The sequence below is a fragment of the Dreissena polymorpha genome, chromosome 2 (assembly GCF_020536995.1).
Source record: "Dreissena polymorpha isolate Duluth1 chromosome 2, UMN_Dpol_1.0, whole genome shotgun sequence".
Taxonomy (NCBI): domain Eukaryota; kingdom Metazoa; phylum Mollusca; class Bivalvia; order Myida; family Dreissenidae; genus Dreissena; species Dreissena polymorpha.
Genome location: NC_068356.1, coordinates 117,733,300 through 117,761,117, shown reverse-complemented (window position 1 = coordinate 117,761,117; position 27,818 = coordinate 117,733,300). Strand labels below are relative to the sequence as shown.

Below are 27,818 nucleotides of genomic sequence, written 5' to 3'. Positions count from 1 at the left end.
TCATAGGATATTAACATTAAAAAATAAATCAAAGATTTTATAAATTAGGTTTATTATTTTATCTCTTAATGGTGTATGTTCATATATGAATAAAAAAACATAGGGTCAAAATTAGAAGGAAAAGAAATAATTGTTGGAAGTGTAGATTGGAGTATTTTAGAGCCAGTCGGGGAGGGAAGAAATTACTTAGGCGATGGCGGATGTAATTAGAGAATGTATTTGTATCTGGTTTCGAGAGGTGAACGGTAGTCTACAATAGTGTAAAATTGACGTTTTCAGCCTGGAAATAATGGAAATTATACATATTATCCAATTATTAAGACAATGCAAGGGTCTGGCACCTGCAGAAGGTGTAGGAGTGCCAATATGTAACAATTAATCATTAAGTAATTTTAATATTATATTGGTTAAAAAATATATTTAATTTGGACTAGGATTGCCCAATTTAATATTTTTGTCCATGGTAGTATGTTAAGAATGTGTCAGGGGGTAGGTTCTTTCTATGTAAATTATTTGCACTATTTCAGAACCAAATTAAATATTAAGTATAATGAGGGTCTTTAAAATTTGCAGTGACTAGCATCCATCCTATCACACGAAACATTATAAGAATGAGGATACCATATAATGGTATCAGTCTGGATATATATATAAGCGCAAATGAATTCGTAATGTATTTGGCCTTGTATTGTACACCCCAGTCCTACGTGGTTCATGAGGATGAACGAGAGAAGGATGTCAAAGGGGAAGGGTAGGTGTGTAAAGCAGTCAACTGTACCCTTGGCCATGGGGTTAATGTACTTCCATGTAATCAAAAATTTCAATAAGGTTATTTGTGCAAGCACTGAAAAGTGCATAGGGAGGTAAAACCTCATACTATTTAAAAATATCTTGTAATAATGGAACTCAGCCAATACTATTTAACATGTTGTATAAAATCCTTTTCATGCGCTCTACACGTGACATTTCCGATACTTTATTGTACTTAAAAATGATCAGATATTAACGACGCAAAAGACTAAACGTTTTATTGAAAAATAAATTAAACACTATTCTGACAATGATTTTAAACAAAAATATCTGCATTGTCTTGTCATTCAGAAGCGCTTATTCTTTTACTATAACTCCATAACCAAGGGCAATTTAATTGGGACATAATAAACAGGATCAATTACTATTATATCATAACAATAGACTAGCCGATAAGCATTAGCATGGCCCTCCTCCTGTGACTCTCCCTCAGCGCGATTTATTGCAGACGAATATTACAACACATCGTTACATGACAGACGCAATTTTTTTTTTCCAAAATCAGAAATGCACGAATTTACATGTCGACGAAATTGTCATTTAAAAAATAATAATATAAATACATTTAACCGTGATAAGGTGCATACATGCATGCAAGTGGAAAGAGCAAATCTCAGTGTTAACAGAAAGTCGACAATTTATGCAATTTATTAAAGCAATGTATGACGGTACGTCAATTTCAGTTACTCTAATTGCTTGAAGTACATGAGAAAAATGTGAGAAGTACACTCCTCGGTTGCTATTATTACTTCCAATACTGTTTTCGTGAAATAAAAAAAATATAAGCAAATCGACATATTGTAGCCAAACGTATAAAGTAAAAGTTATTCGAGGACGTAACTTTTCTTAAGTTACCCATACATCCGTAAAGATGTTTTGATAAACTATTTTCGGAAGTACCGCATAATAATAAGTTCTTAAAAATATGTGAAAAGGTTGACAGAAGAAAAGTATATCATACGATAGAATAGGTCATTATTGAATGGTTTGTTGATACTAGTAATACAATTTTCGATTGTTTTATATGCGCTTTGTGCTTTGGCCTCTTTGCCAACAAAATTCGTGTAAATATACTACCATCATATTCGGCCATGAACATTTAACAAAGAAAGTCGTACACACAACAAATGACATATACATAAGTGTTTTCCCAGTTTAATACTGGCACGTGGTAATAAACACAGTAATAATCTGTGTTCACTTTTTTTGAAACTGGGTATTCTTAATGTTAGAATAATTCTATTTGTAATTTATCATTGAAATATGTAGAAACAAATTGAAACCCCATCTTCATTAGCGAATAAGAACGCAAATTAGCATCATACGAGTTTTAATCATAGACAACACATTAGTAAACAGTTTAAGAAAGCGCAAAATTTTCTGTATATTGCATTAAGAGTTTAAACCGATTCAGGGGCGGCCTTATCTTGATTATTCATATTTCATGTACATTTTAAGACGAATTCACTTGTAGCATCGAAATTAAATTATTCGACCGATATAAAATATTGAATCTACCAGTTATTGAAAAATGGCCGAATGTAAAGCCTGATTTGCGCAATGGTAACTTCCTGATGTATAATGTTTTACACACATAGCTTTCAAACTCTTGCAGGTTAAATGTTCTCTATCATCCTAAATGTAATGTGCTCGTTGATATGGATTATTTATTATTCGCCATATTGATGTATACTTACAGTTTTTAATGAAACTTTGTTACAAAAAAGTGATCACCAATAGGCTCGTCTTCTGCATTGTAAGACATTCAATTGCAGTAAGATATAAACAATTTTGGTAGTAACACATCGACAATAACCATTAGATAAAATGATCCGTATGGTATCTTATTCAAATAGTAATAAAGTCTGAAAATTTGATGTAACGTTATAGTATACTAAGATTATTTTCTCTTTTTTTTCAGATCAAATGATTGGTCACTGTGTCCGATTCAAAACAAAGATGTGATTTTACACGGCAGTTTTAATTTTCTTGGGAAATGAATGGAAAAGACAAAATACATCGTAAAAAGTCAAACTTTTAGTGTCAGTAATTATTTAAATTTACACTAGTAAACATCTGTCATCCACATGCCAAAATGGACGGAAAACCAAGAGCTTCCATGACTTGTAAAGGTCGATTGACAGTCCGATTGATGTTGTTCAGTTTTATGACGCTGGTTGTCATAGTTTTGATTAACTTGTTAGAATCATCCATTCGTATTACTACTTCTAAAGCCGTTTCATTGAAAATGAAGTCAGGCTTCAGCCATATGCTAGATTTGTACTTAACAAACTCAACGATATTTAAAACAAACATACATTTTGGATCATCAGATGTCGCCTACAGTAAGTTTAGTTTCGACGAGAAGCAAATAACTCGTTCAAACCCGGAAACAAGTATGGCCTCCAGCAATCTACAACACCTACATCTGAAGGTTACCGCTTACAGAAAAGATACCTTTGCTGATCTGAATTTAACACGAACCAAAACAAGCACAAAGATTAAAGCAATTGAATCACGAATGAAAATCGTACATCGTGGAAGAAACGAGATGCCGCGTAATAAAAATGAGCGCCAGAGTAAGTGCTATAATTGTTTTAAACATGATTTTGAATATAATATTCCGAACGACCACATCTGCGACACATCGGCAATGCACGAAAAAATTGACCTTCTGATACTTGTTTCTACTGTGCACAAGAATGGCTTCGTTCGGGAGGCATTACGGACCACGTGGTTGTCATGCACGAAAAACAATACTGCAAATGTGAGGCACGTTTTCCTTCTAGGAAAAACATTTGACAATATGTTACAGGAATCTGTAATGAGAGAAAATGATATACATCACGATATCGTTCAGGAGATGTTTATCGACACTTACCAAAATCTTACCTACAAAACAATAATGGGTTTTAAGTGGGCCTCTACCAAATGTTCTAACGCACATTTTGTTATGAAAACAGACGATGACATGTGGGTAAATGTACCTTCGTTAGTGAAGTTGTTGTCGGGAACCGACCTCGCAAACTATTTACAAACAGGTCTGACCGGCGATTGTAGAGCAAAAGTATCACCCATCAGGAATAAAAATTTCAAATGGTACGCGTCTTTACTTTCGTATCCTGACGTGTCTTATCCACCTTTTTGTTCAGGGACTGGATACTTGACCAGCATTAAGGTTGCATCCGAAATTTACCATGTTTCTCCGAACGTGCCTTTCTTCCATCTAGAAGACATCTATGTTGCTTTGTGCGCGCGGCGACTCGGGTTATCGTTAAAGAAAACTGTAGGTTTCTACGCAGGACACAGACTGAATGTATGTGATTACAAAAAGGACGACGTCTTAACAGTACATCACGTAACGCCTTCGAAGTTAACTGAGATATGGAATACGCTTTGCAGTCTCAAATGAGCGAGGAAGTTACAACCATAATGATAAACAAATACTAAATAATTGGGTCATTTGATAACCATGTGCTTGCCTAACTTAATTTAGTCACTCTAGTTTATGTTTGTGTTATTAACAAAACTGTTGTCAGTGATAAGTTAGTTGGACAAAGGCTGAACCAATATCTATTCCTTTTATGAGTTAGCTCTGTTAGTTGATTTAAACAGAAATTCGTCATTGTTTGTGATTGATATAGCAACATTTTAATATTCTTCATGTATATTAAATAAGTTTAGCTAAATATACTTTTTAGACTTTATATCACCTGTCTTAAACCATAACATGTAGGTGCTGAGTATTATAAATAATTGTTAATCATTTTGTTGCGAAATACGGTAATTGCATTAATTTAGTATCACCTTTATTGTAATATGTCACATTTTACTATGCGCTAATGTTTTTAGTTGTATTGAAGGTTAATTTTTGTATGATTTGTTAAAAGATGATATAAAATATAAATTATTTTGAATGACTTTTAATCAAAATTCAGACCATTTGCTTGGTGGATAGTGTTAACAATTTATAATTCACAAGATTGTTTTGAAAATTGATTTGAAGTTTAAAAATACAACTAAGTATATACATAAATAAATTCTTTATTTTTCTCACGTTCTACATCACGTTAGGACGTTTATACCCTTTATATTAGGTACAGAATTGCAAACAGCTATAGTTTAAACAGAGCGTGGAAATATTTTATGGTAACGTGATTATTTTGTATATTTTCCATTCTTGTCACGCGTGGTTATTATTTAAACATGAACGCGAGTTTGCGATGAAAAGCTTTATGCATCCAACATAGTTGTGCATGTATTCCATTGGAATAGTCACCCAAACGCGTATTAATAATTCAAGTTTTCCAGTGAGCGTGTATGACAATGTTAGGTTGGCAATTTTATGTTGAAATCATGACTCACCAGCATTAACCATTATGCGTTAGTATTGTTTTAAATATCGGAACGATGACTTTATAAGTTTCCATATTGAACTCGGGTAAAACAGATTACAAAAAACCTCTGTCTTCATACGGTTACCGAGTCATTAAATTCAGGAAGCTAATTCACGAACACTACGGAGTAAGAATATTCAATACAATTCGAGTTTGTATTGATTATAATGGACGTTATCCGGATCCCCACAAGAAAAAAACAAATATGGAGGTACAAACAACGCTGTCCAACATAATCAACCAATCAAAGTTGCGTTCAATTAATAACGGACGATGCGGTGTGTGATTTTGATTTTTTTTTATTATGTCCGCTTTGTTTGTACCCACATATGAGCGACTTCTTTTCCAAAGTCTAGTCCATTCCAGAGTAAGTGTATCTCTCACGAGTATCAGACCAATGTTGCTGAGCAATAAGATTGTGTTGCGGGGGAGTATATTGTGCTTTAGTTGTATTGTAAAATATATTAATATACTTTATGCTATGACACTTTTTACTGTTTTGTTGCGCATATTTTATACGCCGTACGAAGTATACGCAATGTTAAAAATTCATGACAAGCATTATATAACGACGAGGTATATGATAAACGGACATATATGATTACATATTAGTAACCAAGGTTAACAATATACGTTTTAAAAGCAGGAATGTGTTTTATTCGATGTAAATACTTATGCGGCCTGAGCTTATGTCATAAGACCCTAATCATTCTGAGACTTATGTTGAGAATATAGAATATTCGTTAAATTGTATTTTTCAAGACTTGTGATAATTTTGAGTCAAGCTTGGCATTAACCTTATCTATCTATATAATTCGTCATGTTGAGCATTTTCTTAATGACATAATTATCAGTTGTAGCCTGTATACATGTATATTCAAACGCTTGTTGTATTTGTCTTGGTTCTATCTGTATTATTTTTCTTAAGTCTTAGCATGGGTTAGTGAATACGGGCCGGGACTACTTTAAATATAAACAAATAAATATAGATATATATACTTTTTTTTCTTCTTAGCCATCGATTTAACAAATGACTTTTGTTCAACGCACGATATTCCGTCGTTTAATTGAAATGCAACATGTTATGGGTCTGAAAGGTACGGTCAAAGTAAACCATTATCTTAAAGATGAGAACATTTAGACATTAATCTCTCACTAGCCGATGTTTCACACGATCATCTCGATTACACGTGCACTTATGTAGAGTTAATGCAGCGTCTATGCCGTTATATATTCAAAATGTGGTACAATGATATTCAGGTAAATAGTCAGACCTTACTTTGAGTAATGATGACTCATTATGATAAGTTAATTGGAATTTCATTAACCTAAAATGTGTTATAAACGTCGTTTAAATGACATCCATATTCCGCATATTAAAAACTGGCTGGTAAACGTTTGATCGCCAGCATCCCCTTTTTATGAGAACTATTTTCTGGCTCATATATAATAGTGTTGATGTCACAACCGAAAATCTTATTTAAGTGAGTTTGATGGTGTTTGTTCACAGGCACTTAACTTGTAGCACACAACAGTCGGTTTTTTAAAAATAAATCTTCTGATTTCCTTGCACGATCTTTCACTGTGTCTATATTTTGATTCAGGATGTTGGGAGCGAATTGTACAACTACACCATGTTGTTTGTAATATTAATTGAAAACTTTCTTACGTATCATAAATCTTTCAAAATACGGACAAGATGTGATGACGTTGATATCGACCGCAATGTGTATATAAACATGCGTTTATTTCGTTTCTATACACATATCTGAAAGCGACAAAAGTACGTTGTTTTTTCGTATTTTATTGGTCACACGTTGCGAAAATGTAACACATGCTTACTAAGTGAGGCTTAAAGTCGCTAAACCGTAAATGCTTTAATAATAAGACATGTGCGCATACATCAGAAACAAAACAAACACACTGAATAACGATGATTTAATCGTGTTCATAAAACTTATACAAAATTAATGTTCAGTTCGTAAATAAATGTTGATTAATTGTTGTTTATTGGTCAATGCGCAGCGATTTGGAGTTCTGATATTTCAAGTTATAATTATACTTATATTTTGTTAAAATATAATTTTGCGTAAAATTGAATTTTGTGTGTATGTTTTGGCTTTTATAATAGTAACGCTTGATGTAATTGTTTCGAAAGGATTAGACCTAACATCGAATAATTAAAAGTTGTTGTCAAAATTATGTTACCTGTTTAACAGTACACGTAGCGTGTCTATATGGTTTTCTATTCGACCACATCTAAGACGATAATTAACACCCCTGATGTTGCAGTGTTCTACGCAGGTATTTAAATCATTCTGCACCGCGCAAATTCAATAATAACGTATTTGAATATTAAGAAAGAAGAAGTACATTCTGGTTGTAATATTTATGAACATACGATGAAAACCACCTTTAACTGAATTATGTGAATAAATAATGTCGTGATTTACGGAGCTATTAAATTGAACAATCAAGTGATAACATGCCAACGCGTTGACCGTATTACTGTTGAAACAACTATTTCATTCATATTGAAGTTTATATAAAGCGGTCTCTTGTTTCTATTTCACATTGAGTTTGACAGCTATTTTTTACTACACGCATATTCCAAATTGTATGCATATATTTACCAATTGACGATGATATACTAATGATATCGTCAAGCATATGATATACACTGATAAACATATACACTGCATACATTTATATTATTGGATAGTGGGACCTTTACAACTGTACCGTTCTGCTATAACTACTTCGTATATTATTACTGCTATTACATTTTTTCCAGCGCTCTCGAAGTGTCACCGAAACAAAATTGTATTGGTAAAAATATTTAACGAAGAGACCTTTTTGTTTTGGAACCATTTAACAAATATTAAAATATCTATTCTCAATGTAATAAATAATTTGAAGTCGATATGCTTTTATAATCTTTGGTACATTTGCAAGATTCCTAATAATGTTTACATCAGGTCTTTCTTCTTTAAAGATAACATGATGTACGCGATTGTTGTAGCGGTGTTCCTTTGCCTTGATATGTCCGGCATGTTAAACACTTAACATGATGTATTCATAAAAGTGGGACTGATTCTTAAAGTCGTTTTACATTTCATTTCATTTCATTACATTTCTATTTCAGTCTCATCTATTTACATCCCAATTATCAATGTCAATAAATTGTATTACCACTCAAATTGAATTATATTGAGGTTTTGATTAAAAAGCGTTTAACTATTTTGAATAAATGCATTTTAAGAATATATTAAAACAATACATTATTACTTTATTTTACCCTATACATATTTGTTAACTGAATTACATAGTGCATGCCATTCATATCATACTTATTAATATTGCAAATAAATGTCTTTAAAACTTAAAAAAAATTTTTTTTAGCCCCTTTCCGAAGGCCGAGGCCCCTTTTTGCTACGAGCCCTTTCCGTGGTGCTCGCCCCTTTCCGTTATACGTTTCGTACGGCATTCAAAACTATTGTAAAATTATATCATTTCTTGATGGATTTGAATGAAATTTAAAATATAAGCATAAAGTAAGGTTTCGTTTATGAAAATACCAATAAATGTCTTTAAAACTTTAAAAATAAATAATTTTAGCCCCTTTCTGAAGGCCGATGCCCCTTTCCGGTACAAGCCCTTTCCGTAGTGCTCTCCTCTCTGTTACTCGTATCGTGCGGCATTCAAAACTATAGTAAAGTTAAATTATTGCTTGATGGATTTGAATGAAATTTAAAATATAAACACAATGTAAGGTGCTGTTTATGAAAATACCAATAAATGTTTTAGAGTGCTTTAGAAAATACAAAAAGAAGGGGCGGTTCTATGATACCCGCACAGCTTAGTTACAGTAATAAGGCTTTGAGAAACTAAATCTTCTCTCCAAGGAGTCACATGCGTTACAATCTTTACTATTATCTCCTTTCCAACGAACGCGCCTCTTCCAATACGATCGTTCACAACGGCATTTGCCACCGCAGTAGCACCGCCCGAATGTAGACAACTTCACTTAAACGAGAGGCAGTACAGTCTTAAACGCGTGTAAGTCAGTGGCTTATCTTTTTTAATAAGTTTTCTGCAACGTTTTTATTTATTGATTGCCAGAAATAAATAGCATTCGTCTTCAACGGACAATTTAGCAGCAGTAAGACAACGTTGCAAAATTGCATTAGGACATGCAACCGTTGTGCCTTTAGTATTAACTACATTATTGTATTCGGTATCTGTATTTGTCAGATATTTTTTTCTTTTCTGATCTGTATGCGAATATGATCATCTAAATGTTCTATGGCATTGCATTTGAAATGAATTTACTCTTCAAAACGTTACCACCAGCGTTATAGTGATCATACAGAAATCTCTAATAACATAAACATCTGAACTTCCTACGTATCTTTCACTCAACTTGATTAACGATAATGTTGCGAAGAGCTTGAACCGATTTGATACTGTAAACGGTTGCGCTTATAACACAATAAGAAGTGTGACTGTTTATTAAATCTATATGATACAAAGCAACGTGAATAGACGAAGCCGGAAACACAGACCCACTACGAGAGGTGTAAAACTGACTCCACGTATTAAAATAGTTAAAACATTTAATGTTTGAGCTATCACTTTTTGACTGTACGATAAATTTCGACATCTTAGACGTCAGGTGTCCAAAGCTGTCTCCATCCAAACCACTTTCGCATATTGTGTCGTTGATGCCTGTCTTCAAATATTTACCTGAACAAGCAAACATACCACTTTATAAACGAATCGCACTACAATAAAAACGAAAGATTTAGCTTTAGTAAGAATACCTGGCTTAAAAATAACGTGCGCCTAATGTATTTTGTTTGTGTTTCTTTCTATGCAAATAACAATATATATCAATTAATTTAAGGACATCAATGTCAAGTCAAATGCGTGTGCTAAATTTAAAAGACACGTCAAATAAAAACGATACAACATGCAAAGAACAACAACTTATGTTTAAAGGGGCCTTTTCACAGATTTTGGCATGTTTTGAAGTTTGTCATTAAATGCTTTATATTGATAAATGTAAACATTAGGTCTAAAAAGCTCCAGTAAAAAATGAAGAATACAATTAAGAAAAGGAAAAAAAAGTAGTCCGCAGCAGGGCTCGAACCAGTGACCCCCGGAGTCCTGGAGTAAAAACCTATTAGTCCGCTCGGCCATCCTGCCAAGTATGTACAAGCGACGTATTTTATACTTTATATAAGCAGTCTTCGTAGTTTCACACAATTACACGACAACAACAGAACTCCCCAAATTATTCAATCGTTTCGCGTTGCAACGCTTTATAATTTTCAGGTTTTTAAATCGTCAAAAGATGCATATAATTGCTATATTAGACCATGGTAAATGTTCAGTATTACTGTTTCCTCACAAATATCATAACTAAAACGAAAATTTGCGAATCTGAAACAATTTTTTTCAATTTTGTCAATTTAACAAAACGTGAAAAGATCCTTTTAAGGTTTTCTACAACTACTAATTAAAATTAAAAGACAACAGGTTCTTTATTTTGTTTTTCGGTATTCTGGTTGTGAGCAATACGTGTAACTTATTAAGGTTTTAAGGTTTTAATGACATAAACGTCTGATTTTAACATCCAACCAATTTTAACTTTTTTCTTACAGACAGCGGTATATGAAACTCAAATCATGTACAAAATAACTCATTATTATAACATTACATTATATAAATTCACTTTATGATTGACCGATAACAACAACAGACACAATACTATTTTTTAGAATAAAAAATCAATTTCATGTTTGTATATGTTTTATGCGTCATACGAATTTACAGTCGTAACCATGCATCAAATTGTCAATCACACGCGTCGGATCATTTCTTTGACGCTTGGAAACGCTCGTTGTTCGGATTCAGCTGGTTACCATGGTAGGCGCTCTTATTTTCCATTTTCCTACGAGTCTCCATATCCGCCCTTTGTTTTCCCATTAGACACGCTTCATCTATAAAATATACTAATACACATGTAAGATATTTAATTGAACTATAAAAGCTAACATGGTATACAATAACAGAAAAAGGGAAAACATCATCATCAATACAAACATATATTACGTAAACTATTACAGTCGCCCGTCATATGATTTGTGTAATCGACGTATATAATATATTATTGAATTTCTTTAAAACAAATACAAAACAGAATTACACAAAAAATAATACATTGTGCACAGTTTAATTTGTAATAATTAGAGAAACATGCGCAATGCACGTAACTCGAAATGATAAAAAAATATCCCTTTTTATACGCGCACATAAACATATACCTGTTTAATGGAATGATATCAGTTTAAGATTGCCTTCAAATATGAATGAACCGTAAATGTAAAGCTTTCTTGATTGTATAACCTTGACTGGGCTAGATTTTTAGAAAATGATAGTCATGAGCATGTTTCGTTGCTTCATCGCCATGTCTGTACTTCAATGTACAGGGTCGTCGTTTTCGGAAAAGAACACGCAATCAACTCCATATCTCGTACATACAAAACAAAAAATCATTTATATAATTAACGTACGCTGGTTTTGTAAGGCTAAATGAGTACAAGGCAAATAAATATTCTTATTTTTTCGCACACTGTTAATATGAATGTAGTTGTCCATTGAATGAACATGTTATGTTGTCTGTGTGTATATATTCTTATACAAATAAATGTATTTATGTGCAGGAAAATTCACATTTCATCAATATATAAACGGAATATTACGCTAGTCAATTGTTCCATGTGTTTGTATCAGTCGATTGGCTTATGTGATACCAAATAATGCAAGCCACGAGACTGATACAAACACTTGTAACAATTGACTTGCGTAATATTCCTTTTATTATATACAACTTTGAATCATTTAAGTTAAAAAATGAGTTAAAATGTTCATAATTACCAATAATGCTCTCATAATTTTCTGCATTCAAAGTGACGTCATTAAAAGTAGTCCGGCTAGTATGGTAATACGGAATTGAAAAACTAGCGAGTAGCATTATACGGAAATTATTTATGTGCAGTTGTATTTTACCGATTGATACAACTTTTTTTTTTGGAACATAAAGCAGGTATATAATAAGGTAATTTATTAGTCGTCAATGAACCATACACAATACTTGCATCCACATACCTATTGATAGTCGAAAGTCATTTAAAAGGACTCAATCAGGCTCGAACAAGTGTACTTCGAATTAAAAGGCCTTTTTCATAACAATCGGCCATCGGTACCAATATTTGCATTTATTTATATAATACTTAATAAAAATGATCTCCGTTTTTAAAAAAAATTACGAAAAAAAACCACCGAATAATTTCGACTTGAAATTGTATTACGTTCATATGACAAATGTTCATTAAAGGCCCGGTCACACAGCGAATTACGGCTTTATCACGTACAAAAAGTTTAGAAAATCTGGTGGACGTAGTCATAAGTGGTAATTGCTTGTCAATGTTAGCTTGGCTGTGCTTTGAACATAATGTATTACTTGGTCTGGCCGTCGGCGCCTCTTTAACTTCTGAAACAATTCATAAGCACGGATAGCCACTACCAGCCGCGTTTCGCTTACAAAATAGGTTCGAACGTGTTAAAACGCGGGCAAAAAAAGAATCAAGTTACCACGGCTAGCCGCGGCCTTGTCGAGTCTGGGGCACTGCTTATCACGCGTTGAGCACGGTCGTTAAACGGAAACTCCACTGCCTTAGCACTGTCCAATCACGTCTCGGTCTCGTCGGAAGCGCAGATTGACACGTATAACAGCAGCCGCACACGGCTGGGCCTCACAAATGTCCATCTACTACAGTTAAAGTTCGTTCGCTGTTTTCAACTAAATAATGCCCAGAAAGAAGGGTTCCCCTGCAAAGAAGAAGCCGACTAAGTATACGAAGATCAAGGCCAATGCCCCACCTGAGAATGAGGCTCTTCAAGCCTCACAGGCAACGGTTCATGTTCAGGCCTAGGTCAATGCTTCTCTAGCTGATGCTGCCAGCGCAGACCCCTGTCCTTGAGCTGATACTTACCATGTTGATCCTGGAGAAGCGGAGACTTCTGTTGATGCTCAGAACATTTTTGCAATTTTGTTAATTTCAAATTAACATTTCATAATTCTATTAAGAAATAACAATTAGAAGCCCGCGATGTCATTGTTCTGCAGACCCTCCTTGAACTCATTTTATAGTAGATGTGGGCATCAGAGTAGGATCCCGTGCCGCTTACGTCCATCCACAGGAACGTGTAATCAGAAGACACGACTGCTCGGAGTATTACACTTGAGAAGCCTTTATTATTGAGGTTATTGGACCCAGTATTGACAAGAGATTTACACGCACTATGGCTCCCATCTCTAGCCCCAATTACATGCAGAAAATTCCACTGGTTCTCAGTGTCAAGCGGTGAGAGCATTTCATGAGCATACTCGTGGTCGATGGCCTCGCAGAATTCACGCACAATCAGACTTATCTTGTTTTGGGGTGAGACCCTGCAGGCATATAGAAATTAGAATCGCATGGTACTTCGAGCAAATCGAAAGTGGTACACATTTGTCATATTTCAATATGTTTGAATTTAATATTATTGGAATAAAACACTCAAATGGGAAGTAGACTATCGGAATATTATTTGTGCATGTTTCAACTCTTACATTTATTAATATGCATTATGCACTATACATAATATGGCCGTAGAAGTAGTGTTACAATGAAATAACAGAAGAAATTTGCCCCAATCTGAAAATTTATTTTAGTAAACAGTTTATATAGTACAGACGGATTCATCATTTGTATACAAGCATGTTGTTTCTTTAGTTAGAGGACACTTGTATTTGTTTCTCTATAAACCAACCGGATATTTCAAAATTAATACAATAATTCGGAAATAAACATGTTGCTTTTTTTTTTACTTTACACAGCTTGTAAAAACGATCGCAAGTTTATCTTGAAACGTATTTAAATACTTAGCTGTATTACAAGGACAGGCAATCGGAGACGGGCTGCAGTCCATTTCGGGATCTCTAACTCATACGTCATGGAATTGACCGTAGATTTCAGGCAGAAGCGGACTTTCTGTTTTTGATATAGGACCTATGCACTACACATCCTTCAAAAAATAGAAATTTGCTAGTTAATCTGGTTCTCGAGATTTTTTACCAAAAGTACATGTGCATGAAATTGATTCTCGTCATCATTGTTTTCTGATGCTGTGGTGTTCTCCAACGTAAAGTTATGACTTGGAATAATATCAGAAGAACACTGAATTTTCGATCTTAATATAAAGAGATTTTCTGCAGCGTGTTGTCGTCTTGCAACCTTCAGATACCACGAAACACGAGCATGCTTTCTTAATGAATAAAATATAGTGTGTACTATTTTCTTATTCATATGTATGTCATGTTTTGGAAGAAATACGATTGGAAAATCTGCGCTCAATATCCGCTGACATGCCTTGAACAAACTTAACGTACATGAGATTTGGCAGCTCCTACGGAACGCTGCGATATGTATTTTGGGAAATCCAACAAAACGCTGATATATGTGAGCGGGGCTCCTACGTGAAGTGTTTTACAAGAGGCTGATTATTTGAGACAAAAGAAACCTAAATCAAGTGAGCTATGTAAGAATTTTTTTAATTTAAAGTACATATTGAGCATAATTATACAAGGCTAGAAGTATAACGTTGGTAAATCTTGAATGCCACTGATATGAACGTGCCTACCTTGAACATTTTACTTTTATTTTGTGTATTTAATGACTGTGGGATTTTGAGCATGCTAGATCTAACTCTATTATAAGTGTTCATGTAGTTTTCTCAATTTATGATAAATTTAGAACATTTCAACAACAAGTAGAATTCATCTTCCACTTAATTGCTGTCAAATAATTGGCATACTATACTTATATTTATTTTGATTTATCAGGTTCCTTATTTCGTAATATCTGTTCGTAAATATCTTTACACAATCGTCTTTAAATATGATTCAAATGAAATGGTTGTTTTAATTGCCTTACATACCATTAGTACCCTATGATCATAAATTTCAAGTGTGAACTATGGTAAGTATTTATCGATACTATTTTGTTTAAACAAAGACCAAACATTATTAATAGGTATTTAAGTAAGTTCCCCACCTTTCCGAATTCGTTCAATAATTTGTTATCGTTTGAATCAAGACAATAATCTTCCAACATGGACCGTAATATAATATGTTCATTTTTAATTATTTTAAAGCACTATTTAACTATACTTACATATATGTTTACATTTAACGGGTATCTACCAAGTTTGCCTTATACGCCTTAAAGTTGATTTTCTGACACGAAGAACAGCTTTGCAGATTTTAAGGGCTTTTTTTTCCTACTCACTGCACTTCAGGAAACCCCATACATTACACGAGTATGTAATGGGTGAAGAAACTAAATGCAAAGGTACAACTATGAGTGTTCAGGTTGGACAACAATTTGTTAAGTGATGTAAGGCCATTACCACGCAAAATGCTTGTATTAAGATCGAAATTCCTTTTATAATTAAGTGTTACGCCCAGATATATAAAGTCGTTCACTCTGTCCTTTGTTGTCATTTCAAAACACCGACACCCCATTACGTTTGGTATCTACTTGTTTGCGGAATATAATAATTTTGGTGTTCGGTATGTTAATTTGCAAGCCCATGATGTTACAATTATCACTTAAAAGATCAATAGCAATGTGCAGGTATTTTGGTGTTCTATGTTACAACAATATCGTCTGCACACATTAGTATATTAAAATATAAACAAGAGGGCCAAGATGGCCCTAGTTCGCTCACCTGAGAAGATGGTGTTCATTGAATTTTTACCAAATGTATTGGGCTGTTTGTAAAACATGCATGCCTGCATATGGGCTGTCAGTTGTAATGGCAGCCATTGTGTGAATATGAATATATTAGTCATTGTGACTTTGACTTTTGACCTTGGTTTCTTGAGTTGTCATCTGGACACCATTTCACAGTGTTGAGTCATGGTTATTAAGACGTTTGACCTAGTGCCTTGAACATTATGTTGGTCATCTGCCAGTCATGATCAATGTAACTATGAAGATCATGAATCTAGGCGTAAGCATTGTCAGTAAATATCAAGAAACAATTTTATTGTTTTGAGTCACTGTGATGTTGATCTTTGATGTAGTGATTTGAAATTCAAAAGGGGTATTTTTATAATCATGATTAATGTACCTATGAAGTCTTTATCATAGGTGAAAGTGTTTTTGAGTTATCATTTAAAAACCAATTTTTGTATTTTGAATCACTGTGACTGTCACCTTTGACCTAGTGACGAGAAGATCAATAGGGGTCATTGGTGAGTCATAATCAATGTAGCCAACAGTTAGCAATTTACATTCCAAACCTAAATTTTGTACATGTAGCTGTATATTTTAGAACCCTTTATCAGCAGTAGCATATATCCATTGTTAATGTCTTCTTTAAACACAGCCTGTTGACCAGAGCTCACACACCAACAAATTACAGCAAAATGTGATTCCTGATCCCATACATTAACTTCATAAACAATCAATGTGTGTATCCTTCAGCATCACTCATTCCTTCCTCTCTCTCATAATCAATGTTAGGCATCAATGGGTTAATATCAAATTGAGTTGTGTGTGTTTGTTCTTGTGTACTTGTAGATTTTAGAGCACATGTGAACTGTAGTGTCCTAGTCTGATACCAAAATAATAATTGTATAGTGTTTTCATAGTTGACATGTTAAGATTTTAAATTACAAAACAAATAAATGAATTACTTTCCATCTTGCATCGTTTCAAAGTCAGCCCACTGTTAGTCTGTCTGGAAATTGTCAATTTAGTGCTTTGTGTTTAATTACCAAAACAAAAAAAAACTTTAAACCACAAACATCTTAAAAAAAGATGCAATGATTATAATGCACACATGTCAGATGGATAACAAAATTATAAGATGTTCAAAACATCTTCATGATAAATTCCATTTTGATTGATTTAATTCTATCAACTTGACCATTATATTGTTTCATGATCCTAGGCGTAAGCTTTCTTGAGTTATCATCCAAAAACCATTTTACTGTGTCAAGTAACCGTGACCTTGACCTAGTGACCTGAAAGTCAATACGGGTCATCTGCAAGTCATGATCAATGTACCTATGAAGTTTCATGATCCTAGGCATAGGCCTTCTTAAGTTATCATCTGGAAACCATTTTTCTAAGTTGAAACACGGTGACCTTGACCTTTGACCTAGTGACCTGAAAATCAATAGGGGTCATTTGTGAGTCATGGTCAATGTACCTATGAAGTTTTATCATCCTAGGCATAAGTGTTCTTGAGTAAAACAATTTTACTATTTTGGGTCACCTCAATGACCCTATGAAGTTTAATGATCCTAGGCGTAAGCGTTCTTGAGTTATCATCCGGAAACCATTTTTCTAAGTTGAGTCACCGTGACCTTGACCCTTGACTTAGTGACCTGAAAATCAATAGGGGTCATCTGCAAGTCATGATAAATGTACCTATGAAGTTTCATGATCCTAAGCATAAGCGTTCTTGAGTTATCATCCGGAAACCATTTCACTATTTCGGGTCACCTTGACCTTTGACCTAGTGACCTGAAAATCAATAGGGGTCATCTGCAAGTCATGATCAATGTACCTATGAACTTTCATAATCTTAGGCATAAGCGTTCTTGAGCTTTCATCCGGAAACCATTTTACTGTTTCGGGTCACCGTGATCTTGACCTTTGATCTAGTGACCAAAAAATCAATAGGGGTCATCTGTGAGTCACGATCAATGTACCTATGAAGTTTCATGATCCTAGGCATAAGCGTTCTTGAGTTATCATCCAGAAACCATTTAACTATTTTCGGTCACCGTGACATTGAACTTTGACCTAGTGACCTCAAAATCAATAGGGGCCATCTGTGAGTCTTGATCAATGTACCTATGAAGTTTCATGATCCTAGGCGTAAGCGTTCTTGAGTTATCATCCGGAAACCATTTTACTATTTCGGGTCACCTTGACCTTTGACCTAGTGACCTCAAAATCAATAGGGGTCATCTGCGAGTCATGATCAATGTACCTATGAAGTTTCATGATCCTAGGCCTAAGCGTTCTTGACTTATCATTCGGAAACTATCTGGTTGACAGACATACGGACCGACATGAGCAAAACAATATACCCCCTCTTCTTCGAAGGGGGGCATAAAAATGTGACTTCCATAGTGTTCGATCACAAGGTTTGACCGAAACCATTTTTTGAACTCAACTCTTGTATCAAAGAAATATATATTCTGACCAAATTTCATGAAAATTGGGCCAAAAATGTGACTTCTAGAGTGTTAACGTTTTCACTATATACATATAGAGAAAAATGCCCCACCCACTTGCGGCCATGTTTTTTCACCGATCCGAACCATTGTCGCACTCGTCCAAGATATCAATAAAACCAATGTTTTGACCAACTTTCATGATGATTGGGCAAAAATTGTGACTTCTAGAGTGTTTACAAGGTTTCTCTATAGCCAAATTGGGAAAACTGCCACTATATACATATAAAGAAAAATGCCCCGCCCACTGGCGGCCAAGTTTTTTCACCGATCTGGACCAATTCGAACTCGTCCGAGATATCAATTAAATCAATGTTTTGACCACCTTTCATTATGATTGGGCAAAAATTGTGACTTCTAGAATGTTTACAAGAATTCTCTATAGCCAAATAAGGAAAACTGCCCCGCCCACTGGCGGCCATGTTTTTCAACAGACCGGAACCACTTTTAAACTTAATCAAGATATCATTAAGACAAACATTTTGACAAAGTTAGATGAAGATTGAACATAAAATGCGACTTCTACAGTGTTTACAAGGTTTTTCTTTTTTTTGACCTAGTGACCTAGTTTTTTACCCGGCACAACCCAGTTTCGAACTCGGCCGAGATTTTATTGGGGCAAAGCTTCGGACTAAGTTTCATGAAGATGGGACAAGAAATGTGGCCTCTAGAGTGTTTACGAGCAAATGTTAACGGACGGACGGACGGACGTACGACGGACAAAGACCGGTTAGAAAAGCTCACCTGAGCAATCAGGTGAGCTAAAAAATGATTGCAACGGTACATATCAAGAAGCAGCAATACACAACTTTAATAACATTCGCATATTTTTGTGTTTCAATTTGGCCTTCCTTTTCTAAACCTTAATTGCGCGTCGCTGATGTTATCGTTGTTTTTACAACGTGCTGATATGTTTTATGCGCTGGTTTATTTCTTTTTTTCTCATTTATTTCTCACATTTCTTTACAGTAGTATACATCGATAATAACTAGAAAACGGAATACATAAGAAAAAAAAAGTACCTTTTTGTACTTTAACATGTCAAATATTAGCGTATGCGTGAATACAGTTAAAACAATGTTAACAGTGTCAATGTTATATAAAAAACTTTGTGATTTATCGCAAAAAACATAAAATTAATAATTTATTTTTACGAAATATAGAAGGTTTTTTATCTAGAAAAATAAAAGGAAAAGAAACTATTTTACAACAAGGTGTGTTGTTATCGAGTTGTTGTGACTATTTGTTATTCTATTGAGTTTTTTTTTTAAATCGTTTTGCCATAAAATATGTCTGAATAGCATTATTCAGGTTTTGTAGAAGGTATGAATCACCCGAATTGAACCCATTTTTTTTGGTGTTGTTCATATTTATTTTTTACGAGAGCAATCTCAGATTCAATTGTTATTCTCGTATTTAGGTATTCAATAAAGTGAGGAAAGGTTAGTATGCATTTTTTATGTTTCATTTTAAATATAAAAGATTTTAATTGTATCATTATAAAGTTAGATACATCTGAGTGTAGTTTTTTTTCAGTGCATCCAAAGAAAGCATTGGTTTTATTAATTTTAATTAATATGTTTTTACTGACAAGAAATGTTTCCATCTCATTTGAACGTGTTGGCACTCCCAAAATAAGTGGTCTATTGTTTCAATATGTGATTGACAGAAATCACATGAAGTACTGTTGCTAAGTTTGCATTTAAAAAGATCTGTGTTTGTGGGGACAATTCGCATGATACATTTATATTGAAAGCTGCGTAAAGACATGTCTATGGTTGAAATTTGGGGTAAAATATTGATTTTTTTCCAAGTGGTTGAGTCTATATCGGTAAAATTTGTGTTCCATTTGTTTTCAATAGTGTCATTGCCTTCGTTTTGCCACTGAATATTGTATATAAATTTATTAGTGTATTTTGTTTTTAACACTTTTGACAAAGTTTCGTCTGGTTGATTGATATCGAGGTCATTTATAATTTCTTCACTTGTATATTTTGTTGGGATAGATGTGATTAAGGTATTGAATTTCATAACGTCGTTGCTATTGATGTCGTAGAGGTATTTTAGGTTTAAAAATTATAGATTGTTTTATTTCTAAAGTCAAAATGATGGTATATGTATTTTATACCTCTGTCATACCAATCGCGATAACATAGTGTTTTTCCGTTGGCGGTTATTGACTTGTTGTTCCATATTATTTCCTTTTGATGCGTTTTTGTGAATGCTGTGATTTGTATATTGCATTTGCTGCAGACCACGATGTAATGACGTCGTGAAGAAAAGTGTTACCTCCGCTTATTTCTGTTATAGTTTTTTCACTGGGTTCACTTTCAAAAAACACTGAGTTCACTTTCAAAAATTAGTTCGTTTCCATATTTATTATATCTCAAGTTCCACAAAAGTTTCCATTTACCTCAGTTTTCAGAGTCTAAATATCTTTTTATCCAGCTACTTTTTATTGAAGTTAAGAAATTATTAATGTTTGTAAGGTTTAAACCACCATTTTCATATTTTTTATATATTTTTTTCTTTTAATTTTGTCCGGCATATTGTCCCATATAAAGTTAAATATAGTGTTTGTTATATTATTCAGTATTATGCTAGAAGGGTTCGGTAAAACTGAAAATGGGTAGATTAATTTTGGCAACGCAAATTTTTTAATGACAGTAATTTTGCCCATTAAGGTAAGTTTCCTGTGTTGCCATTGTTTTAAACATGTATTAAACTCATTCAGCTTTGGGATTAAATTATTTTGTACATTCAAATCACTTTGATTACAAAAAGTGATTCCTAAAGTTTTTTCTTCTTGAGATGTCCAAATAAAAGGCTTTTCATTGCAGAATTTGGTGTTGGTTTTGTTCAAGGATCCAATTCGTAATATCGTTGATTTCGCGGTATTAAGGTTAAGGCCTGATATCTTTTTAAATTCAGTCAGGGTTTCTACTAATTCTTTAAATGATTGCTCGCATCCATTTAGGAAAAAAGTTGCGTCATCGGCGAAAAAGGTTTGTTTTACTTCTTTGTCCAATACATTTATGCCTTTAATTTAGCTATTTTGCTCAATATAATTTGATAATAGTTGCTAGCATATAATAAATAATGTGGATGATAATTGGCAGCCTTGTCGGACTCCTTTTTTATTTCAAAACTTTCTGAAAGATGGCCATTGTTTATGATTAGACTTTTTATGTTAGTGTAAAACCCTCGACCCACTGGATGAGGTTTGACCCAAAATTCAATTTTTTAAGACATTTTATTATGAATTTATGGTTTAAGCTGTCGAAAGCTTTTTCAAAATCTGCAAAAAATAACATTCCAGGTTTTTGTGTTGCATTTAAGTGTTTTATTACATCAAATATCAAACGGACATTTTCTCCAATGTATCGATTTTTCATAAATCCGGCTTGGTCAAAGGATATAATTTCAGGTAAGCATTTTTTAATTCGGTTCGCGATGGCTTTTGTAGCAATTTTATAGTCTGTATTTAATAAACTTATAGGTCTCCAGTTTGCGAGATAATCTAAATCTTTTCCTTGTTTAGGTAGAAGTGTAATAATGCTTTTTTTGCAATTCAGTAAGTTCGCCTTTACCAAACGAATAATTAATTGAATTTATATAATAGGGCTTTAGTATGTTCCAAAACATTTGATAAAACTCGACTGTTAGGCCATCTGAACCTGGACTTTTGTTGTTACTCATTTTTAAAAGTGCAATTCCGCTTTCACATTCTTTAAGTTTTCCTTCACACGATTGTTTGCTTTCGTTGGTTAATGTTTTAGTTTCGGTGCTGAGAAAAATGTTGTCGTCATCTAATTGTTCTGGTAAAGCATTTTTATAAAGGTTTTCATAGTATGTTACTTCGGCTTCCAAGATTTCATCTTTCGTTTTAAGTGTTTTACCATTTTCAAGAAGTGTATTAATTGCCTTTCTTTCGGCATTTTTCTTCTCTAAAATAAATAAGCTGTGTTATGTTCATTGTTTTCTATTTTGATAGCTTTAGCTCTTAGAATTGAACCATTTATTTTTGTTTCATAAATTTGTTCTAGTTTCAGTTTTGTTTGGATTAATTCTGAAAGCTCATCGTTATTGTTATTATTGTTAGTATTATAATAATTATTATAATCATTATTATTATTATTATTATTATTATTATTATAATAATAATAATAATTATTATTATTATTATCATTATTATTATTGTTGGTATTATTATTATTATTATTGCAAACCGTTTGTTTTTCGATCAGGCGAATTTCATCTTCCAATTTGTTTTCTTCTAGTTGGTTTTGTTTCTTTTTGTAAGATGTGTATTTAATGGTTTCATTTCGTACGGTACCTTTTATAATCTCCTAAACCGTATTTGGATTTGAGTCTGGGTTAGCATTTACCACATCGTTTATACTTATCTTAATCTTTTCTTGATATTCAATATCTAATAAAATAGAGTTGTTTAGTTTGAAATAACCTGGGCCTGGTCGGTTTTATATCCAGGTTTTATGCTACATATATTAAAGTTTAATAAGTTATCAGATATCAGGAAATAATCTAGTCTACAGTGTATTGGTGGTTTTGTATTTGAATGCCAGGTATATTTTTAATTTTTCTGGGTGTTTTGTTCTCCAAATATCTGTTAGTTCACATGTCGATATAGTATTTAGCAGGATATTTCTGCATTTTGAATGTGTTTTATTGCTTCCATTCTTTTTATCTATATCTGTGTTCAAGACAGTATTAAAGTCTCCTCCTACGATGTATGTTTTTTCATTGTGCTTTAGCAGATAATTTTGTAGTGTATTAAAACGTGTTTTGTCATCAGAGTTTGGTCCGTAAACGTTTATTAATGTGATGATTTTATTTTGAATTTTGATATCGGCAGAAAGCAATCGACCCACTATAATTTCTGTGCTTTGGATAATTTCTATATTGCTTTTAGGATGAATAAAAATCACAACCCCTTCGCTTTTTGTTTTCCACTATAAACGAATTTCCCGGACCAATCCTGTTTCCATTTTTCAAAATTATCTTTTGATAAATAGGTCTCCTGTAGCCTGTATATTAAGCGATTTAACCCATTTAGCCATTCAAAAATCTGTAATCGTTTGTTTGTATTGCTTAAACCGCGAACATGAATTGTTGATATTAAGGATTCCATAGATGATTGTTTGTATAGTGCTCATAGTATTTATGGCAAAACAATTTTTGTGTGAACGCATATTGCGTTTTTGTATTGAGATAGAAAGAGAACATTTTGTATTTTGGTCTCAAAAACGTAGATCGTTCTATTTTGTAAATACAATAATTACTGGCGCAAAAGACTGTTTGAAAATACTCCTGAACTTATTTGCAAATTATTTGAGGTAATTCAATATATACGTGAGATGGGTGTAGAAAAGGTTTGTGTTGAAATGGAAACACACAAAAAACACAATGATAACATAGAAAATGACAGTTAACATACAAATTAAACACAGTACATGTGAAAAATAAAACAACAATAGAAAACGACTATGCATACACATTTTAAGTATTCCTCTTTCCTTGACATAATGCGAAAACAAAAGTGGACAAAGAGATGATAATGTTTGTTGTTAAAAGCAGGTCTATCTATACCTATCTTCACAACAATTTCTTGGTAGGGATTTTTGTAGCAAATTTTGCTAGATATTTTTCCAAGAAAAAATGTATAGGTATTTTAAGTTTTCATGATGGTATATAATATAGGCATATATATAGTTGTTGTATTGTATAGGGCTCATTTTACGTTATGCAATGTTTTAACTTACATATATTGTTACACTAATAATATTGTAAAGAAAAATGAAGTTAATTTGGATTTTCGTATAAGTAAACAATTTATTTATATTTAAAACTAGATTCCATATTAAAAATTAATTAATAATATATATTTTATCGTGTTTAAATTTCTTATCAAAATACTTTGAATTTTTGCTGTTACAGACATATCATAAACATACAACATCATGTATTTTAACATCTTTGTTCTTGATAAACTTTATCATCTATTGTAGTGCATCTTATTACAATGGTATATTCGTGCGCAATTTTATGGAACGTTTGATTTTTAATACAAACGATAAGTTTCTAATAATAAATGTTACAATAGTATATTTGTGCGCAATTTTATAGAACGCTTGATTTGTTAATACAAACAATTCGTTACTAACAATAAGTGTTACATTATTGCTACTCAGCATGTAAAGTATCAGCTTATATATAAAGATAAAACAGCTGTTCTAGATGTGAAATACCAATTTAGGCATGTATCTGTTATATTTTATAGTGTTCATTTTATTTTATGCTATGAATTAAATTAATTATTTTTTGCATTAGTATCCATGTAAAGGACAGGTAGCTAATTTGAATTTTTCGTATTATTAAACAATGTATTTATATTTAAATCTAAAATCTAAATTACATTTAAACTTGAATTATTAAGAGGTTTATTTAAGACTTTTAGTTTCTTATTGAAGCATTTTGAATATTTACTGTTACAGAAATATTATGAACATACAACAGAATGCAAACACAAAAAATAAAAAATAAAATAAAATTGTATCTGTATCCTCTTACAATGTTAGAAAGTAAATTCATTTACGATACTATGTGGATGTCGCAAACAAGTTGTAAAAATGTAACAACATCGAACAGTTGAAGCAAAACAAAAACACAAATTTTAATATAACAGCTGTGCTGTGAAAATGTGTTACCTTATCGAAATGCCTAATCGTACTATTATATTCTCTATATTCTATTTTAAAACAATTAAGTCGTTACAGCAAGCACTGTTTTCTAAAGAAAGCGTCTTTTCGATAATTTTCAAGTAAATTCAAACTCTCAACTCTCAGTTCGTATAATATGAATTCGTATAATATACATGCATAATCAATTTAAAACAAGAGCGCCGCATGACGGAGCAATATACGCCCGATTCGTGTGCCATTGGAGATGATACACTGATGATTGATGTATTTGTTTTGGAAATAAGCAAAAAAAACAACAACAACTTATATAACTGATATATTCATATATATGCATTGATATCAATAAGTGTACACTTAGTCTCATTTGTTCTCTAAAACACAATATTTAAATCATAATTGTTTAGACCTACATAGGTATAGAATGGCAGTATTTCCTGTACTGATATTACTTATCTTGAAATTAGTTCCCTAAAAACTGAAATAAATATTTGGTTTGAATGTTTAAATACTGTTTGCTTTTACATTTTATATCAGCATGAATACCAAGGCTGTCTGTAATTCACCTTTATAAGATGCTTATAGCGGTTTTTATTGCTATCAAGTTCGATAAGTGTTCAGCGGATGATAAATGTAAATGAGGTGTATTAAATTGATAATCATAAACCTGTATAAGGCATTTTGGCTGGGTCAATTGCGATGATAATGGACATGATGTAAGTTACAATAACCTATAACACATACTTGAAACCTTTTTAAGGAATAAATGGATTTTGCTTTTTTTTTAGGTAATGGGTCTCTATAAATGCTTTTATTCAACTTACATTCTGATTGTAAATCCAAATCCAGATGGCTTTGTTGTCTGAGGAATAAGTTTCAAGTACACCAGTTCGCGCAGTTATCATATTCGTGAAGATCAAGTCTATTGATGACCGATAGTCTATGGTAGGGACACAAGGCTATTAGAGTCCGGACAAAGTAAAATGCACTAATTGACCCTTTGACCTAGTTTTTGACCCAGCATGACCCATATTCGGACTTGACCTAGATATCAACTAGATGCAACTACTGACCAAGTTTGGTGAAGATCGGATGAATACAATTTGAATTAGAGTCCGGACAAAGTGGCGCCGTTGAAAATGCACTAATTGACCCTATGACCTAGTTTTTGACCCGGCATGACCCATATTCGAACTTGGCCTATATATCAACTAGATGCAACTGCTGACCAAGTTTGGTGAAGATCGGATGAATACAATTTGAAATAGAGTCCGGACAAAGTGGCCCCTTTGAAAATGCACTTATTGACCCTATGACCTAGTTTTTGACCCGGCATGACCCATATTCGAACTTGGCCTAGATATCAACTAGATGCAACTGCTGACCAAGTTTGGTGAAGATCGGATGAATACAATTTGAATTAGAGTCCGGACAAAGTGATGCCTTCCGCCCGCCGCCCGCCCGCCCGCCAAGGGGTTTCACATAATACGTCCCGTATTTTATACGGGCGTATAAAAACTGTTCTCTACAGCGTGCTTCAATTAAGTTCAGATGACAACTTACAACCAGATTATTAACAGTGATGATATTTCTCACGTACTGCTATATTTCTGCGTGAAAGGTTTATCCACTGACAGTTAAATTTATTTAACTATACAATATGTGTATATATGGACCGAGTATTTACACATTAGTATATAATCTTACCTACTGTTTTACAACTATACATGTATATATACCTTAACTCCCATACACATTTATACACGCATGCGTTTAAATTAAGTTAGATTTAATGTTTAATATATCATTTTAAATAACTTTTACAATTATAATTATTGGAGCTAAACTTGTATATATAGCCATGCCCCATTTGTTTTACACTTGGTTTATTTCTTATGTTAACACTTTTGCTAAGGTTCTTAATGAGTGTATGGCTCAAGGCAAAAAGTACGAATAGCTTATAAATACCAGGCGGAATGTACAAAAAATAATGCCACGTTTTGTGTTGTTTTTTCATTTTAAATGGTGGGATTTATTTTCAAGATAAAATTTTCTTTTGGTGTCAAAGTTCTTCTATTGAAAGTGTTTATTAACTTGATTATTACCCCCCCCCCCCTCCCGAGTTATGCCTTGGTAATTACTAGCATCTAATGTATTACCCTTATTATAATCCGTTCCGTTAAAGCTTTATTGGAATTGGCCTGTATTTGAAATCATGTTAAAAATTGTTGTACTAAAGACAGCTTAAAAATCGTAGGCTTCTATACGATATTCGTTTATCAATTTATCTACGCCAGACAATCTACATGTCTTTATGAGAAGTTAGATTTAATTACTTAATTATAGGTCGTTATCAAGGACCCTTATAGTGTAGCAAATAGGCCCAGATTACTAGCTTATTTTAGGGGGTAACTGGTCTACGATTTTCAACAGCATGTGTTATATGTCAAAATGTTCGTATAGGTCTGTAGTTATTGAAAACGACTTTCGTTTTCTCCAAATAGGTCGGAGATGGTAAAAAACAAG

At 33.1% G+C, this 27,818-nt stretch overlaps 2 protein-coding genes and 1 long non-coding RNA gene across 3 annotated transcripts in view; 2 read left to right on the top strand and 1 right to left on the bottom strand.

Moving 5' to 3' along the window:
* Positions 1-671: 671 nt before the first annotated feature.
* The window catches only part of LOC127868672 (beta-1,3-galactosyltransferase 1-like), a 177,418-nt gene continuing 150,271 nt past the window's right edge, over positions 672-27,818 (top strand). Inside the window, exon 1 of the mRNA XM_052410612.1 lies at positions 672-791. The gene's annotated coding sequence lies outside the window, so the exon portion shown is untranslated. The remainder of the gene's footprint in view (positions 792-27,818) is intronic.
* Positions 3,464-4,665, top strand: LOC127870019 (beta-1,3-galactosyltransferase 1-like). The gene has a single exon (XM_052412681.1). It carries the CDS (start codon positions 3,464-3,466, stop codon positions 4,220-4,222), a length of 759 nt encoding a protein of 252 aa, XP_052268641.1. The 3' UTR covers positions 4,223-4,665.
* Positions 11,004-11,577, bottom strand: LOC127868675 (uncharacterized). The gene is made up of 2 exons (XR_008044223.1): positions 11,537-11,577; positions 11,004-11,212 (listed from the first exon to the last, which is right to left on the bottom strand). It is a non-coding gene; the product is annotated as an uncharacterized LOC127868675 (long non-coding RNA).

Bases quoted from the DNA above. Each gene is read 5' to 3' on its own strand.
- LOC127870019 (XM_052412681.1), top strand. From the start codon at position 3,464: ATGCACGAAAAAATTGACCTTCTGATACTTGTTTCTACTGTGCACAAG.